Source organism: Temnothorax americanus, unplaced genomic scaffold, assembly GCF_048541705.1.
Source record: "Temnothorax americanus isolate GAGA-0224 unplaced genomic scaffold, ASM4854170v1 Scaffold20, whole genome shotgun sequence".
NCBI classification, from domain to species: Eukaryota; Metazoa; Arthropoda; class Insecta; order Hymenoptera; family Formicidae; genus Temnothorax; species Temnothorax americanus.
Window position 1 is genome coordinate 705,698 of NW_027509339.1, and position 16,437 is coordinate 722,134.

Here is a 16,437-nt window from a genome sequence, read left to right on the forward strand (position 1 = left end):
GTTTCAAAATAGGGAACGCATTTTATAACGTGAGAAAGATGATTAAACAGCGGTCTCTCGTTGACTCTGGGTTATAAATTACGTTAAGATTGTTATCGGGAGTGTAATTACACCGTGAGATGCAATTACTTTGAGATAGGAATGGCTTTATGAGAAATGCATGTATACGAAATACATGTTTAAAGATTAAAATCGCAGTGATAACGAGCGTTTTAAATTTTAAACAGAAACAGAGCTAAGCAGCGAGATAACTTGATAAATTTTTTAGTATTCTATTTTCTTGAGATTTTTTATCCTACGGAGAAAGTGCAGATTATGAAATATATCTGCTTAAAATTTATGAAAAATAATGTTTACGCATTTCTTGGGCAACATAACTTTTAATATTTATAACTTTTTATTTCGGTGTATTCCATTTTTCATTGTTTTTTCCACGATAAAGACCTTCGGAATTCTTCAGATCTGTCCTTGAGTCTAAGCAGAGAGAATACCTATCTCGTCCATCGTCCAACGTCCATCGCACCGACGCGTCCTAATCGTCGCTCCCTCATATTGTTATTTTAGACCTTTATCGCGTCTCCCCATTAGGCAGTTTCCTTTTAATCCTTGACATGAGCTCAAGAAAAACGCATGGAAATTCCCATTAAAATTTACTACAATCGTGAAACACAAAAAATTTGTTAACATTTCAGCGAAACAATTGAATCGTGTAACAATGTGAAAACTAAACCACCGCGGCGACTTTAAGAGTTTCAGAACTTGGAAACTGTTTCTCTCAATTTATAACGGAAATTGCTTACGTCTAACGTCCCATCGTCACGAAACCGCCGCGTAACTTCGCTCTTCGTACACTTAAAAGACACCCCGTATAATACGGCCATACGAGGGTATATAGATGCTAGAATAGCCGAAGAAAATCGAAGAGCTCTATTCTCAGGACTGCGAACGACTCGGTGTATACTGTATATGCATACCGCGTGTGTCGTGAGTCTATCATGCGCATATAATTCACGCATATATTACGTTTATTATATGCGAACATTATGTATACACACCCTCTCCTACCACGTATATTATTTATCGTATATATATATATATTGTATATACGCGCCCTGTGTCTATTATGCCCGCACATATTACGTGCGTATTACATGTGTTTATCGCGTGTGTTACACACGTGTATCACGCATATTATGCACGTATTCTACGTTTATTGCACATGCATATATCCATCATGCTCTCCGTATGTAGGTGAGCACGTGGCGCTGAAAACTTTCTATTGTATATAACTCGTCACAGTGTCGTGACGCCGCGTCATAAATTTGTACCCAGTGGTTTCGCGTTTCGCAACCAAATGAAGAAGTGTCACAAATTGGAACATGTCAGAGGAGAAAAAGCGGTGGAAACAAGTCAAACAATATTAAAATTCAAGCAAAGCAAACATGTGGTAATATACGTACACAGAATAGAACGTACGGTAGAGCAACGATTGCAAAATTTTCTTGTAAGTTGTGTTAAATTATCTGTTCGTGCAATTGTGAGACAATTACGCTTTTAATTAACACTTAATTAATATCGTGATTTACGATGCGTAAATAACGAAACTTTTCATTTTCCGTAAAGAAAACAATGTAATGCGTATTGAGTTACGATCGAAGTAAATTCTATGTTGTGGAAATCCGTAAGCTTAACCCGTTAATAATAAAACAGCAACGATATCGTTTCTCAAATTCGCGTAGTTTTATATTTCCAATATGTGTCGTATTTCACATCGCATTGATCCGCATAATGGCATTCGTACATCGGAAGGGACGTTAAAGTGATTAAAATCTAATCACGAAAAATACGGAATTAATCAACTGACACGTAGGCAGGCGTGCGGCTTATCGGTTTTCCATTAGAGGACCGGTGCGAAACGCACATGCATATCTCACGACATGCGCTCTCACAATGGGAATGCGTTATGGAAATGTACGCATCGGTCGCACGTCGACTCCGCACGCTCGAACCCAGTTATTCGCGGATCGAGCGAGCGAGTTTGCCGAGTTTACTCTTGCCCCGTGATACGTAGAACTCAAACTGCTTCCCAGTTCCTGAGAGCAATTACCGCCGTCGACTATAATTACGCGACGATGCACAACGACGTGGCGTTTGCAAGGGTCGAGTGCGACCGCGCGTCGGTCGCTAGATAAGGCCGTGACACACGTACACTCCGAGAGGCAGAGGTTCACAGCCCACAGCTCCGAGACGCGGATTCATTTTCTCCTTTTATAGGCTAACCCTCTACCTTGGATTTACAATAATTAGAATTCTACGCTGACGAGCATCTTCGAACGATAATGCGAGACGCAAGGATGAATTTTGACGGTGGCACTTGTACAGAAATGAGAGAGAACTTAAAGTGTTTTAATACATAAGATATTTATTCTTCGGTGCAATTTCAATTAAATTGTGCGTTTCTTTCAAATTTGCGCGTGTGCGAAAGAATTACTAGCTCGAAAAAGTAATCTTACCAGATTTATATTTTCAGGAATATTTTTGACATCACAATTTTCGCCCGATAAAATTTGAAATTCTATCACATTGATAAAATTGCTAAAATTTATTTTGTCGCAAAATTCTGGCGTATCGACAAAATCGTTTCAATTTAGCTCCAGCGAGAATCTCGGAGCAGCTTAACCCGAACGTTTACCGTGCGGACGTCACGGGAATCCGCGAGACTGAGGAAGGTTGTTCGCTGTCGTTCGTAGCGACAAAACCCGTCTAAGCCATGTTTGGTCAACACGCGGGCAGCCTCGGGCTACTACTTCACGTTTGCTCTAGAAACCTATGGCGATGAATTTACGGACGACCCGACCGACGCGACGCGCGCCGACGCGACGATCGGGACAAATACAACGCCCCGAGCGAGTAATTTCTGCAATGTGCGCTCCTATACATGCAAACGTCCTTGCCTTCAGTCCCGAGCCCGACACTCGGTTAATTGTTACTAAAACGCGCGTGACTGGCATGAAGCGAGTTACTTTCAGGATCTGTCGCGAGCAGGTGGAAAATACTAATTTCCTATTGTTGAGTCGTTTGCATACGAAATGTATTTCGGGAGTCTCGGTTCAACAGAACGCTCGCATAAAGCGAACGTCTTTTGCTAGTTAAATATCATTAAACGTCTACGTATTACACATCAAAGAGTGATATGATTCTTTTATAAAAGCGCGGTGTTTTACGTTTTACGAAACATTTACAATGTTTCAAGGTACAGTAAATCTGTAAAAAAAATTGTTTTCAAACGTGACGTTCGTTTAAGAAACGGCAGATTCCTTTCTCACACCTATGGAATAATTATAAAAAGGAATCCAATCCGATATCGAATTCTGAATGAACGATTGACAGCAAAAGTTTGAAAATAAATATCTGAACGTCTTGCGAATTTTGTTCATTACGGAATGAACGGTTGCAGTCTTACGTACATTTTTAGAAAATATGTTTAGCTATTTTTACAAGTATGTTACGATGTCATAGCAGTCATCAAGTTACGATATCATAATAGTTTATTCGTTATCTTGCAGATCTTGCTTATCACAGACGGACTCACGTCTATCGTCACATTACTTCAAGCAGCGTGTTTAATGAAGATATCCTACAGATAACGTATCAATTTCGAGTATCAGTTCGCATTAAATCGTAATATCAGAATCGATAAATTTCAAGATGCCGCAAATATGACAATGTCATCATCGCGCTTATTCATTCTTCAAACGATATCCGCGCGGAAAATGTACTATTATCTGTTGACGTCTTTAAAAAATCGATAACACACGTCACGAGCACGCGTTATCGAGCGCAAGAAGCTTGTGACGAGCACGGAGACATCGTGATTTCGAGAAATCGTTCGGTGTCGCGTTTCACTCGCGAGATTGCGATCATCAGCGGCATCAGAGGAGAACGATTGCCGGCGATGATTCTTCGGTGAGGAAACCGTAGGTCTTCATGGAAAAAGCCCGATTGCGCACGCGCTCCGAAATAAGAGAAAGAGACGAGAGTGGAAAAGAGAGAGAGGACGAGACACGGCGAGACATGCACGAAGAACGCGGAGAGAACGTGGGGAAAAGAGAGAGAGAGAGAGAGAGAGAGAGAGAGAGAGAGAGAGAGAGAGAGAGAGAGAAGCGAAGGAAGGACACGCGCGCAGGAGGTGGAGCAGAGGCCGACGCGTGATGCTGGATGAGGACGAGAACCCAGTGGAATGCACAGAATGCACCCAGCGCACCTGCTTGCAGGCTTCAGCTCTGACTGAGACGACGCGGATCGTGCCTGCGAACGAAAGAGTTTATCCTCGTGTATAGGTGACACGAACACGCCGCAAGATCGAAGGGTGAGAAGGGAGAAGTTGGGGCAGGAGGGTAGACGGGAACGAACGGCCGGGAGGCAAGAGGGAGGAACAGGAGGCTGCGGGAGACCGAGAGGAGGAGGCGAGCTGGACCGCCAGGAGATCCAGGAGAAGTTACAAAGCTCTTCGCGTTTCGCGTCGATAAAGTTTGTTTCGCGCAATGCTGATGGGTTCTCCCGATGGCCCAATCATCGCCGGTCGCGACTTTCGCTCGTCATTCGCGGCTGCTAATTTTCACACGTTATACTGAGAAAGAAAAACCTGGACACGTAGGAAGTAAGCGTTAAATAGGTTAAATTTTAAAGTTTAGATTTAATGCAAAAAGAATGTTATTTGCATCGAAATCTTGTATGGATAACGCTATAAGAACCATGTAAATCATTAATATAACTCGGAATGAATAAGGCTGTGCAATTTTACTGATATAAAAAATCGCAATACGCAGCACGGGAGCGCAGCGAAAGGGACAACCTATAGCATATTCCTATAGGGTTAAAATCGCACAGCGCCGTCTGTTTCGCACACTCAAGAGCAGAACACGCGAGAGCGAGAGAAAGGGGCGTTTTATCTGGCTAAGAGTGAGGCTTATTGACCTGCCGCTAGCCTCCGGCCACGGCGACTTATGGCCTTAAAGCGCACTCGCGACCTCGAAGAAACCGGCCGCGAAATCGCGTTGCCCACAAATCGGATGGCTTTTAAACGTGTTGGAAAACGGCATCTACGAACCCCAAGAATCTGAGGAGGATCTAAAAAAAAAAGAGTATTCTGACAAACGTTTGGAAAGGTTCTCTCCTTGAATTATAAGCGGTTAAAAATAAATAATGTTGCATAAATTAACTATTAATTAATAGGTAAAAATAAAAAACTAACTATTGAAATGTTTAATATAGAAAATTAGAAAAGTATAAAAATAGCGGCAGTAATTAAATTTTCTCTGAAAAGCTCAGCTTCAATAAATTAATTAAAGAAACCGTAGTAGTAATAATTCTTTGCATAATCTAATTTGATATAAGTATACCTGATATAAAAGAATAGTATCTGATATAAAAAATAAATACCAATTTTAATTAATTTACATATGTTGCAAATATTAACAATTAAAGTATCTATTGCAAAATTTTCGTGAGTACGTAGCTTCGGGAAATAATATTATTTTAAATACAACGTTCGTCATATTTGAAATACTAACGGAAAAAAAATTTAATTTCCGGAGTTAATTCTAATTGCTAAGAAAACTTCGCCATTCGATAACTACAGAAAATAAAATATTTATAATCGTTGAAATATAGGAATAATAAAATTTTCGGTGAGAAAATTTCAACCTCGTGAAATTGCTCATCCAAATGTATATATAACATTGTACTAACGGTGGCGACGTTCGATTCGGTGCTTCCGAAGAAGCGCTCGGGGTTAAATTTTGGTATAGCGTATGTTACGTGCACTATACCAAAACCTAACCCCGAGCGTCTCTTCGGACTGTCCTATTAGACAGGAGACACCATATATATGATGCAACAGCTCTTTATCTTGCGGCAAACCCGGTTTTGACTTTCAAGCGGATACACTGTATCACAGTGAAGTGTATCACGCGGTTCGAACGAGTCGCTCGCGTAGATGAAGCGAGGCAAGGCGAGTCCATCGAAACGCGCTTTTCAGATATAACGCCGATTAAAATTCATGAGCTATATACGTAGCACACGATAACGCTCATAATGGATGTCGGCGCAAGAAGCGGGTTTATGCGCCTTGCAGAAAAAACTTGATGGAAATTCATGACACAACGTGTGTTCATTAATCAAAATTGAAGTATGGTCAGCGCCTGCACGATTTTATTTTGCAAAATAATTATATTTGCCAAGTAGATGTGTAAATCTTGTGCTTTAGAGCAACGAACACCTTTGTTAAATGATCGAGTATTATCGAATTTTTATGATGAGACATGTGTTTGATTACAGGCCATAATAATTAACACACTAATCTCGCTTATCTCTCATCTTGAGTAATTGGACTTTCCAAATGCGAGCTATACATTTTGATACGAAAAACAAAAGAATATTACTGAAAGAGGTTTCATCAATCAATTATCAGGTTATTATTATTAAATTATCATAATTTATCAATTGCCATTATTCATCAAAAATTAACGAGGACGCGTAGACCAGATATACAAGATACAAGAAGTTTGAGCTGAAAATTTATATTTTATATAAATTTAAATTAACCAGAATTTATTTTATAATACGTTAACGCAATCTTAACGAATCAATGTGTGATTAATAAGCATCACTGCGTAGAGCTTGTCGTCCGTCTCGCGTGTCCAAGAAATATGAATCGAAAGACCCAGTAGTCAAGACGTTCTCGGTCAGACGGCATCGGGCGCGCGTTGTTTTTTACCCTTTTCACAAAAGCGCATTTAACATTCCCTTAAATACCTCGCTATGGCCGATAAGAATGGGATATAAGTGCAGCGTAGGGCATGCATACGTGCCCCGCGTATATATATGCGTGGGTGCCCGTTGCGGAGCACCACGGTCGGTTACGAGGCTCCAACTCTCGTTCGACTCGATCGGTGCTCACCGCGTGCATTTCACTCGCGTGTTATATAGAATAACCGATGATATCGCGTGCAACAGCCCGACCCGGGCGAGCTATAGTGCATTCACGATGGAAAATAGCGAATTTTGTTGCCGGAATTATTCCGTCTGTCGACACGAAGAAAAATAGTTTGAGCCTAAAGAGACCTTCGCATGATCAATATCATTGCCACGAGCAATGTTGACGTTCTTTCAAGACGGATAAGATTCGTCTCCTTGTTTCTTGCTTTCAAAATAAAATGCGATGTATAATTAAAATGTAATTATTCCATTTTGCTATCAAATCTCGTCCATCTTTTAAATTAATATCTCGTTACTAAGATATTACTAAATTAGTACAATATTTATATAATTATACTGATCTTTTAGTCAATTTAGAATTCTCAAACTCTTTGACACTTCAGTTTCAAGCGAATATAATTTTAAACAAATTATAAAGTAGTATATCAGAGAAATCATTTGTGACGTACATTGAAAAATATCTCATATGAATTAACGGTTTAACCCTCGAATTCCTGATTGCATATTACGCTTACGTGTTTCATTAACTGCGAAATACGCCAATGAACAAAAATGCACGCGACTCGAGGCGAGCGCGACATAATATTTATATCGTAAACGCGACCAACCTCGCGGCGACGATTACCGGACGTAGCTGACGAGCTGCAAAAATCGCGCACTTAAAAGCACGAGGCGTAAAAGCTCCGCGCGCGCATTTTGCGGTCGCACCGCTGCGCTGATCGCACGCAATGACCGAGGCTCATTCGATAATAGTAGCGGGATCGCGCGCGTTTGCATTATATCTTTAAACGACGTCAATTTCGTTCCCGTACCTGCCAGTTACCGGGTTCTAGAATTCCTCCGGCCCGTTCTTTCGCGCTCGATCCGGCCGTACGATAGCCGGGCTTCCGCAATAGTTTCGCACGCGTGCATAATTCGTAATTGGTCGCCGCTCCGGGACAGAAATTATCGACGACGTGTCCGCATTTATCCAAGCGAGAAGTGTGCAGATCTGCTTAACATCGCGTGCAATGTATATAACTAGAGATCGTCGAAAAACAGCGTCGATATTTTATTGTTATTGCAACAGAGCAAAAAAATTTGAATTGATCTCGTTCAAAGCGATAGAAAGATCGAAACACTGTCAAGATGATTAACGCGAAAATTAAATAATGCCCACTCTCTAATTTTGATATATAGATTCTACTGCAAATTTTCTACTGTCTCTTGTTGTATTTATTCGTTTATTTTTCTTCGATAAGAAAAATTTGATAAAAAAGAAAGAATAAAAAGAAGTCTAAAAAAAAATCGCAGGCTTTCAGGCTTTGCCAAGCATGATTGCGAGCAGCGCGGTAGCGGCCAGGCACGTCGATTAAGCGTCGCGTGTGAATCAAGCGTGGGCAAAGCCGTCGGGAGACAATAAAACCGGCGCTTCTCCGCCAGAAACGCTCCTGGAATCCGGCCAGATCGCTTTGTGTCGCGGACTCGCAACTAATGGTCGTTGACGACATCGATTAACCCAAGCTTATTATATACGCTAGAGCAGATAAGAAAGATGATTTTGCATAATGTATAAGATTTATTTTAAGATTTTTGCAATCCCTGCCGTTAAAATTAAATATGTTTTAATTTAAATATCGTTATTTACAATTCACGAAAGAGAAAGAGAGGAGGAGAGAGTCGTCGAATTAAAAATATAAATATAGTTAGGATAATAACCAAATGAACAGTTGTCATAAGCATGTAAACATTCGAATTCAATGTTTTCATATGTATTTACTTGTAACAAGGACACTGCTTGTGGCAGACGAATCAATTTCTGGCAGACGAGATCGAGAAGTGACACGATCGACATAGTGACACGAACGAAATAATTTCTACAAAAGATTAAGAGACGAGTGCTAAGTGCTAACCGAATAAGAATATTATACATAACGTTCTTATTTTAGAGCAGTCTGTATATTTATGATATAGATATATCAACATTTAGAATTTGAGAAAAAAACGAGTTTTTCAACCTAAAGTAAAAAAGAAAGAAGAGAAAGATAAGTAGGAAGAGGAAAAGTAAGTATAACAAAAAATCCATTATTACAAAAAGATCTGGCCGTAGAAAAAATATAAATAAAAATGTATAAAAGAGAGTTGCCGCGTGCGTACTACTTAAGTTATTTTTTATTATATTTTCCATTTGCTGATTAGGACGCGAATAAAAATTAGAAATTATATAGCTGATGCTTCAGGCATCTATTATTACATAGATGTTTAACCTTTTACCAATAACAAATTAATTTGTTATAAGTCATTTCGTAACATGCTGCAAAAGGTACGATTTAGACAACCGGTCGCCTAAATCATACCTGTGGTTTTTCTAAATTATACTGTTTTGAAAGTATCGAATTTATAAATTAAAATAATTAAAAATATAAGATTAATAAAAGAAATCATTAACTAATATTTATTTTAATAATAATTTATCAAAAAAAGATCAAGTAATAATTAACAATAATGAAAAGATAAGGACGTCACTGTCGTGACGTCAAAAATACTGATGTACTTCTTTTAAATTTATAAATGTTTGAATTCTCTGTTTCCCATATTCTTTCTTCCTGAGTTTTTCAAACGCATGTTTGAAAACGGACTTGTTGGAATATCCGTTTGAACAATAATATTTACACAAATCTTCCCGGATCCTACAGATTCTGTCGTGTTAACATAATTCTAAATTATTTGTCACGTAATCTAGAAATGCGTGCGCGCGAGTGTACACGGTACGAGTTTCTAATAATTCTAGATCGTACTAACACGATATAGAAAACCTTGTGATTGTACGATTTAAGAAACTTGATAGATTTTATAAAAAAATCGATTTAATCTTTATAATAATTGCAAATATATGTATATGCAAAAAATGTAAAATATTCTATTATAAACCGTCTTTTATAAAAATATAAAAATTTATAATAAAATTGCACGATGACATTATTATCAGCTATATAAAATGATCAAAGGTTAATATCAGTTTTATCTAAATTTTCAAAATGTTGTTAACACGCACAAAACAAAATGTAACTCGTTAAATTTTTGTTTATATTTCTCATTTCTCATTTATTTCATTTTTTTGTTATTATAAATATTAATTATATTAAATAATAATACATATAAAATATTGAGATATACGATTTACGCGACCGCCTGAGTACGCATTTGGCAACTCTCCTCTATCGTTCCAGAGTCTAATTTCGTAAAAATAACAAATTACAGTTTAAATTTTCGACTTACTGGTAACCAGAGATCTCTGATATTGAATTTTATTTCTAAGTTGTACTGCGCTATACATATAATGACATAATTACTAAAAATCATTTTCAGCATCGTCTCGGAACTAGTATTGCATGCATGCAGAGACAAGACAGAGACAAACATTTATATTAATACTACCCAAAAAGGAATTTCAAGGAAACTACTTAATCTTGAACCACATATACAACTGCTTGATCTAATCAGTTGTCTCAATTACAAATAGAGCTCAAACTATTAATATGGCCATGGACGGATCTCCTCCGTCAAAGAAGAAGAAACTCTGCAAAGATGTAGGAGGTTCCTCAGAAGAAGGTTCCTCAGAAGAAACTTCTCAATCTACAACCTCACCAAAAAAATCCCAAGAAAAATTATCCTCAAGACATTCGGGAAGTTCTTCCCAAGAACAAACTCCCCAACCAGGAACCTCTCGATCTCCGACCTCCCCAGCACAAACTCCTCCGAAAAATCTCCAAGAACAAACTCCCCGACCAGGAACCTCTAGATCTCCGACCTCCGCAGCACAAATCCCTTCGAAAAATCTCCAAGAACAAACTCCCCAACCAGGAACCTCTAGATCTCCGAACCCCACAGCACAAACCCCTCCGAAAAATCTCCAAGAACAAACTCCCCAACCAGGAACCTCTCGATCTTCGACCTACCCAGCACAAACCCATCCGTCGGCAGGAGCAAGCGAGGAAACGGAAGAAATACAAATGTGTCCTAATTGCAAACAACCTTTCATAAAACAAGTATGCATTCTGCACTATATAATGGGTTCTTGTTCTCGGAAAAAACCAACTCCTTCTCCGACCTCCCCAGCACAAGCCCCTCCGAAAGATCGCCAAGAAACAGAACAAAATCCTTTGGCAGGAATCCAGCTTCAAGATCTGGTCCCGATTGTGATCACCTTATTAATACCCTGTCTAAAACGTTATAAGCTAGATATAGAAAGCCAACAAACTTCTTCGGCAGGAAGCTCAAGAACAAGCGAAGAAGTGGAAGAATTACATACGTGTCTTAAATGCGGAGCAAGTTTTACATCTATGTTGCTTCTTGTGTATCATCTGTTAAAAATACATACATCGAACAGTCCTTCGCAAGAACAAACTCCTTCGGCAGAAACCTCTCAACCTTCGATCTGTCCAGCAGAAGACCTTTCTACGATCGATATGATCGACGAATTAATAACCTTTCTGGAAACTTATCGCCAAAAAACAGAACGCTCTTCTTCGGCAGGAACCTCAAGAACAAGCGAGGAAACGGAAGAATCACATACGTGTTCTAAATGCGGAAAAAATTGCGGAAAATCTATTTTCGTGCTTGTATATCATATGCTCGATCATATGTTATTTAAGCATAAATAGATTCGCCTGCCAAAAGGACAGAACATAAGAAAACCAAATTTTGGTACCGAATAACAATAACTCAAAATTCGAATGATGAACTGTGTTATTCGTAAGGTAGACGACTTATCACTATCAAATCGGCGATAATCTTTTTCTTTCTACTCGCAATCAATGGCTGCGTTCAGCAGAAAAAACTCAGTGAGCGCTTAAAATGATTCCTGAATATGATTGGTTTAGTTCTTTACTGGATCTGACAATAAGTGTAGAAACCAATCATAATAAAAAATCATTAGCCGTCAACGAGTTACTTTTTTCACTGAATGTAGCCAATGATGTCGCGAGAGTTTCGTTTGTAATATAAAGTAGGCACGTATACTAATTACTTCTGACCCGCTAATATTTCACGACTCGAGCGACAATATTATCGTTTAATTATATCACAACAAGCTAACAGTATCATTTAATGTGGATAATATGCATCCGCATGCATGCGCGTGTGTTACATTAGTGAATTGTTAGCTTGTTACTAAATTCACTCGTACGAGTCATCAAAAAACATTTATTCACGGCATTTTGCGCTATACGATTGGCTTTGTAAAAAGCAAATAGAAAAAGTCGATTACATATTCAATAGTAAAGCTATGCAATCTATGCTATGGTGGAATTAAACAACAATTCCAACGATAGAGAATTTACCGCATATTTAATGTCTACGAAAAAGTATTGACGTTAATATAAGGTAAGCCAACAGTTAAAGTTCACACCACGTTCGTTTAACGACATATTGCATGTGTATTAATAATTTATATATATTTGGTAAATGTGCATAAAAAGTCAGTACTCATTAATTTTATCGCCACTTAAATATGTTGTAGAGAAGGTCTTTTTGAGTAATTCTACGCAAGAAAAAAGTGGGGAACGACATTGGTTTCGAAGATGTAACAAATTAAATTTTCACAATTTTAATCCTAAAAGAAGTAATTTATTGATATATAGACAGTATATATATATATATATATATATATATATATATATATATATATGTATGTGTATATATATATATATATATATATATATATATATATATATATATACGCACACATGTAGGCGGGAGTGGGTGAGAGTGGGATAAACCTCGCTTCGTGTGGAAAGTTGCAAACCCATGTGGAACCGTACAATAATGAAGAACAACAATTTATGCTTTTGTCATTGTTAAAGCAGAGATAATACTTTATACATATACTTTTTAAAATATAAAATTGTATGTATACTTTTCAATATACTATTTTCTGCTTTAACAAATTATTTCTGTTACAGATATTAAGCATTTTCAAACGATGCTACTTTCTACACGAATTAAGGTCCACCCTCATTCATCCCTGCTTGCGGGGGAGGAGTGGTAGCCTACACGTGTACTGTCTATACACACATATCAGCAAATTACTTTTCTTAAAACTAATGTTACTTTATAATAACTAAAAAAAGTAATAAAATTGTGAAACTTTAATTTGCTATTTCTTCTAAACCAATACCGTCCCCCCACTTATTTCTTGCGTAGAATTACTCAGAAAAACCTCCCCTACAATATTTAAGTGGCGATAAAATTAGTGAGTACTGGCCTTTTATGCACATTCACCATATATTTAATATATAATGTAAATTATTAAAATATACATAAGAAATGCTTGCGACAATATTATTATATGTAACCGATATTTCTTAAAATATTTTACTATAAGACAAATTGCGCATTAATGCTACGTAAAAAATAAATTATGATAAACTCTCCGTTTTCATTAACATTTAACTGACATAGGTTTGTAATGTAGAAATTCTTTTTTTGCGTTATAATTATCTTTCCCTAATATACAAATATATCATATCTAGCATGAATTTAAAAAAATAAAAAAAAAATTATTTTCTACAGTATGTTTTGTTTTCAGAACGTCGCGTAACGCGTGATTAACATATAACTTTAAAATTAAGATTTAATAAATATGACACTGTAATATTTTTTATCTGACAAAATGAATTAGTTAATTACTACAATAAAGCTATCAAAAAATTATTTTAAAAAAATTATAACCAACAATCTCATCATCGATAGACGTAACTGATTGTGTGAAATGTATGACTATTAATGTAACAATCAATTTTATTTTTTGTATTCTCTTTTATAGCTTTAATAAAAATCATGTCATTGCAACGGTAAAGAAACAAATTTAATTTTCTTATCAATTTTCATATAAATTATTAAAATATTATTTCTTTCTTTTATTGGTCGTCTCAAAAGAATGCCTCACGGGAAACATTCGAGTTCAATGTTTTCATATGTATTTACTTGTAACAAGGACTGGTCGTGGCAGACGAAGCAATTTCTGGCAGTTGAGATCGAGAAGTGACACGATCGACAGTGACACGAACGAAATAGTTTCCACAAAAGATTAAGAGACGAGTGCTGAAAGAATGAAAATATTATATATAACGTTCTTATTTTAAAACAGTCTGTATATTTATGATACAGATATATCAACATTTGGAATTAGACAGAAAAACGAGTTTTTCAGCCTAAAGTAAAAAAGAAAAAAGAGAAAGATTAGTAGGAGCAGGAAAAAGTAAGTAACGAAAAATACATTATTACAAAAATATCTGGCCATAGAAAAGATAGAAATAAAAATATATAGGGGAGAGTTGCCGCGTGCGTACCACTTAAGTTATTTTTTATTATATTTTCCATTTACTGATTAGGACGCGAATAAAAATTAGAAATTATAGCTGATGCTTCAAGCATCTATTATTACAAGTTTAAACTTTCACCAATAACAAATTAATTTGTTATAAGTCATTTTGTAACATGCTGCAAAAGGTACGATTTAGACAATCGGTCGCCTAAAACATACCTGTAGCTCTTCTAAATTATACTGTTTTGAAAGTATCAAATTTATAAATTCAAATAATTAAAAATACAAGATTAATGAAAGTAGTTACTGAAAAAAATCATTAATTAATATATTTTTTTAAATAATTTATTTAAAAAAAGATCAAGTAATAATTAACAATAATGAAAAGGTAAGGACGTCACTGTCGTATGAACATAATTCTAAATTATTTGTCACGTATTCTAGAAATGCGTGCACGCGAGTGTACAGCACGAGTTCTATAATTCTAGATCGTACTAACACGATATAGGAAACCTTGTGATTGTACGATTTAGGATACTTGATAGATTTTATAAAAGGATCGGTTTAATCTTTATAATAATTGCAAATATGTATATGCAAAAAATGTAAAATATTCTATTATAAACCGTCTTTTATAAAAATATAAAAATTTATATTAAAATTGCATGATGACATTATTATTAGCTATATAAAATGATCAAAGGTTAATATCAGTTTTATCTGAATTTTCAAAATGTTGTTAACACGCACAAAACAAAATGTAACTCGTTAAATTTTTTTTTATATTTCTCATTTCTCATTTATTTCATTTTTTTGTTATTATAAATATTGATTATATTAAATAATAATACATATAAAATATTGAAATATACGATTTACGCGACCGCCTGAGTACGCATTTGGCAACTCTCCTCTATCGTTCCAGAGTCCAATTTCGTAAAAATAACAAATTACAGTTTAAATTTTCGACTTACTGTTAACCAGAGATCTCTGATATTGAATTTTATTTCTAAGTTGTGTACTGCACTATATACATATAATGACATAAATACTAAAAATCATTTTCAGCATCGTCTCGGAACTAGTATTGCATGGATGCAGAGACAAGCCAGAGACAAACATTTATATTCATAGAAATTCAAGGAAAATAGAATAGAAAATAAAATAGAAAATAAAATAGAATTTCAAAGGAAACTACCCAATCTTGAACCACATATACAACTGTTTGATCTAATCAGTTGTCTTAATTACAAATAGAGCTCAAACTATAATATGAACGAATCTCCTCCCGGATCTCCTCCGTCGAAGAAAAAGAAACTCTGCAAAGATGTAGAAGATTCCTCAGAAGAAGCTTCTCAATCTACAACCTCCCCGAAAAAATCCCCCAAAAAATTATTCCCAAGAAAATCGGACAGTTCTTCCCAAGAACAAATTCCTTCTGCAGGAACCTCAAGAACAAGCGAGGAAACGGAAGAATTACATACGTGTTCTAAATGCGGAGCAAGTTTTACATCTAATTTGTCTCTTGTATATCATCTGTTAAAAATACATCAATCGGGAAGTCCTTCGCAAGAACAAACTTCTTCGGCAGGAACCTCTCAATCTCCGATCTGTGATGGAGACCTTTCTGTGACCGCCAATTTAATAGCCCTTCTGCAACCTTATTGCCAAGAAATAGAACAAACTCCTTCGGCAGGAACCTCAATAACAAGCGAAGAAATGGAAGAATCACATACGTGTCCTAAATGCGGAGAAAGTAGTAAATCTATTTTGTGGCTTGCATTTCATCTGTTAATAATGCATAAATAAATTCACCTGCCAAAAAAATAAAACGTAAGAACACTCCAAATTTTGATACCAAATAACGATAACTCAAAATTCGAATGGAGAACTGTGTTATTCGTAAGGTAGACAACTTATCACTATCAAATCGGCGATAATCTTTTTCATTCTACTCGCGATCAATGGCTGATGCGTTCAGCAGAAAAAGCTCATTGAGCGCTTAAAATGATTCCTGAATATGATTGGTTTAGTTCTTTACTGGATCTGACAATAAGTGTAGAAACCAATCATAATAAAAAATCATTAGCCGTCAACGAGTTGCTTTTTTTACTGAATGTAGCCAATGATGT

General features: G+C 36.4%; 2 protein-coding genes across 3 annotated transcripts in view; one reads left to right on the forward strand and one right to left on the reverse strand.

The window, feature by feature from the left end:
• The window catches only part of Pde9 (phosphodiesterase 9), a 187,151-nt gene that overhangs the window by 115,640 nt on the left and 55,074 nt on the right, over nucleotides 1-16,437 (reverse strand). The gene's annotated exons all lie outside the window — the stretch shown is intronic.
• On the forward strand, nucleotides 8,796-12,718 carry LOC143897480 (uncharacterized). The gene is made up of 2 exons (XM_077406177.1): nucleotides 8,796-9,042; nucleotides 10,348-12,718. Exon 2 carries the CDS (start codon nucleotides 10,518-10,520, stop codon nucleotides 11,640-11,642), a length of 1,125 nt encoding a protein of 374 aa, XP_077262303.1. The 5' UTR covers nucleotides 8,796-9,042; nucleotides 10,348-10,517; the 3' UTR covers nucleotides 11,643-12,718.

What these genes read in the sequence shown, in the direction of transcription:
- LOC143897480 (XM_077406177.1), top strand. Translation starts at nt 10,518, where the DNA reads ATGGCCATGGACGGATCTCCTCCGTCAAAGAAGAAGAAACTCTGCAAA.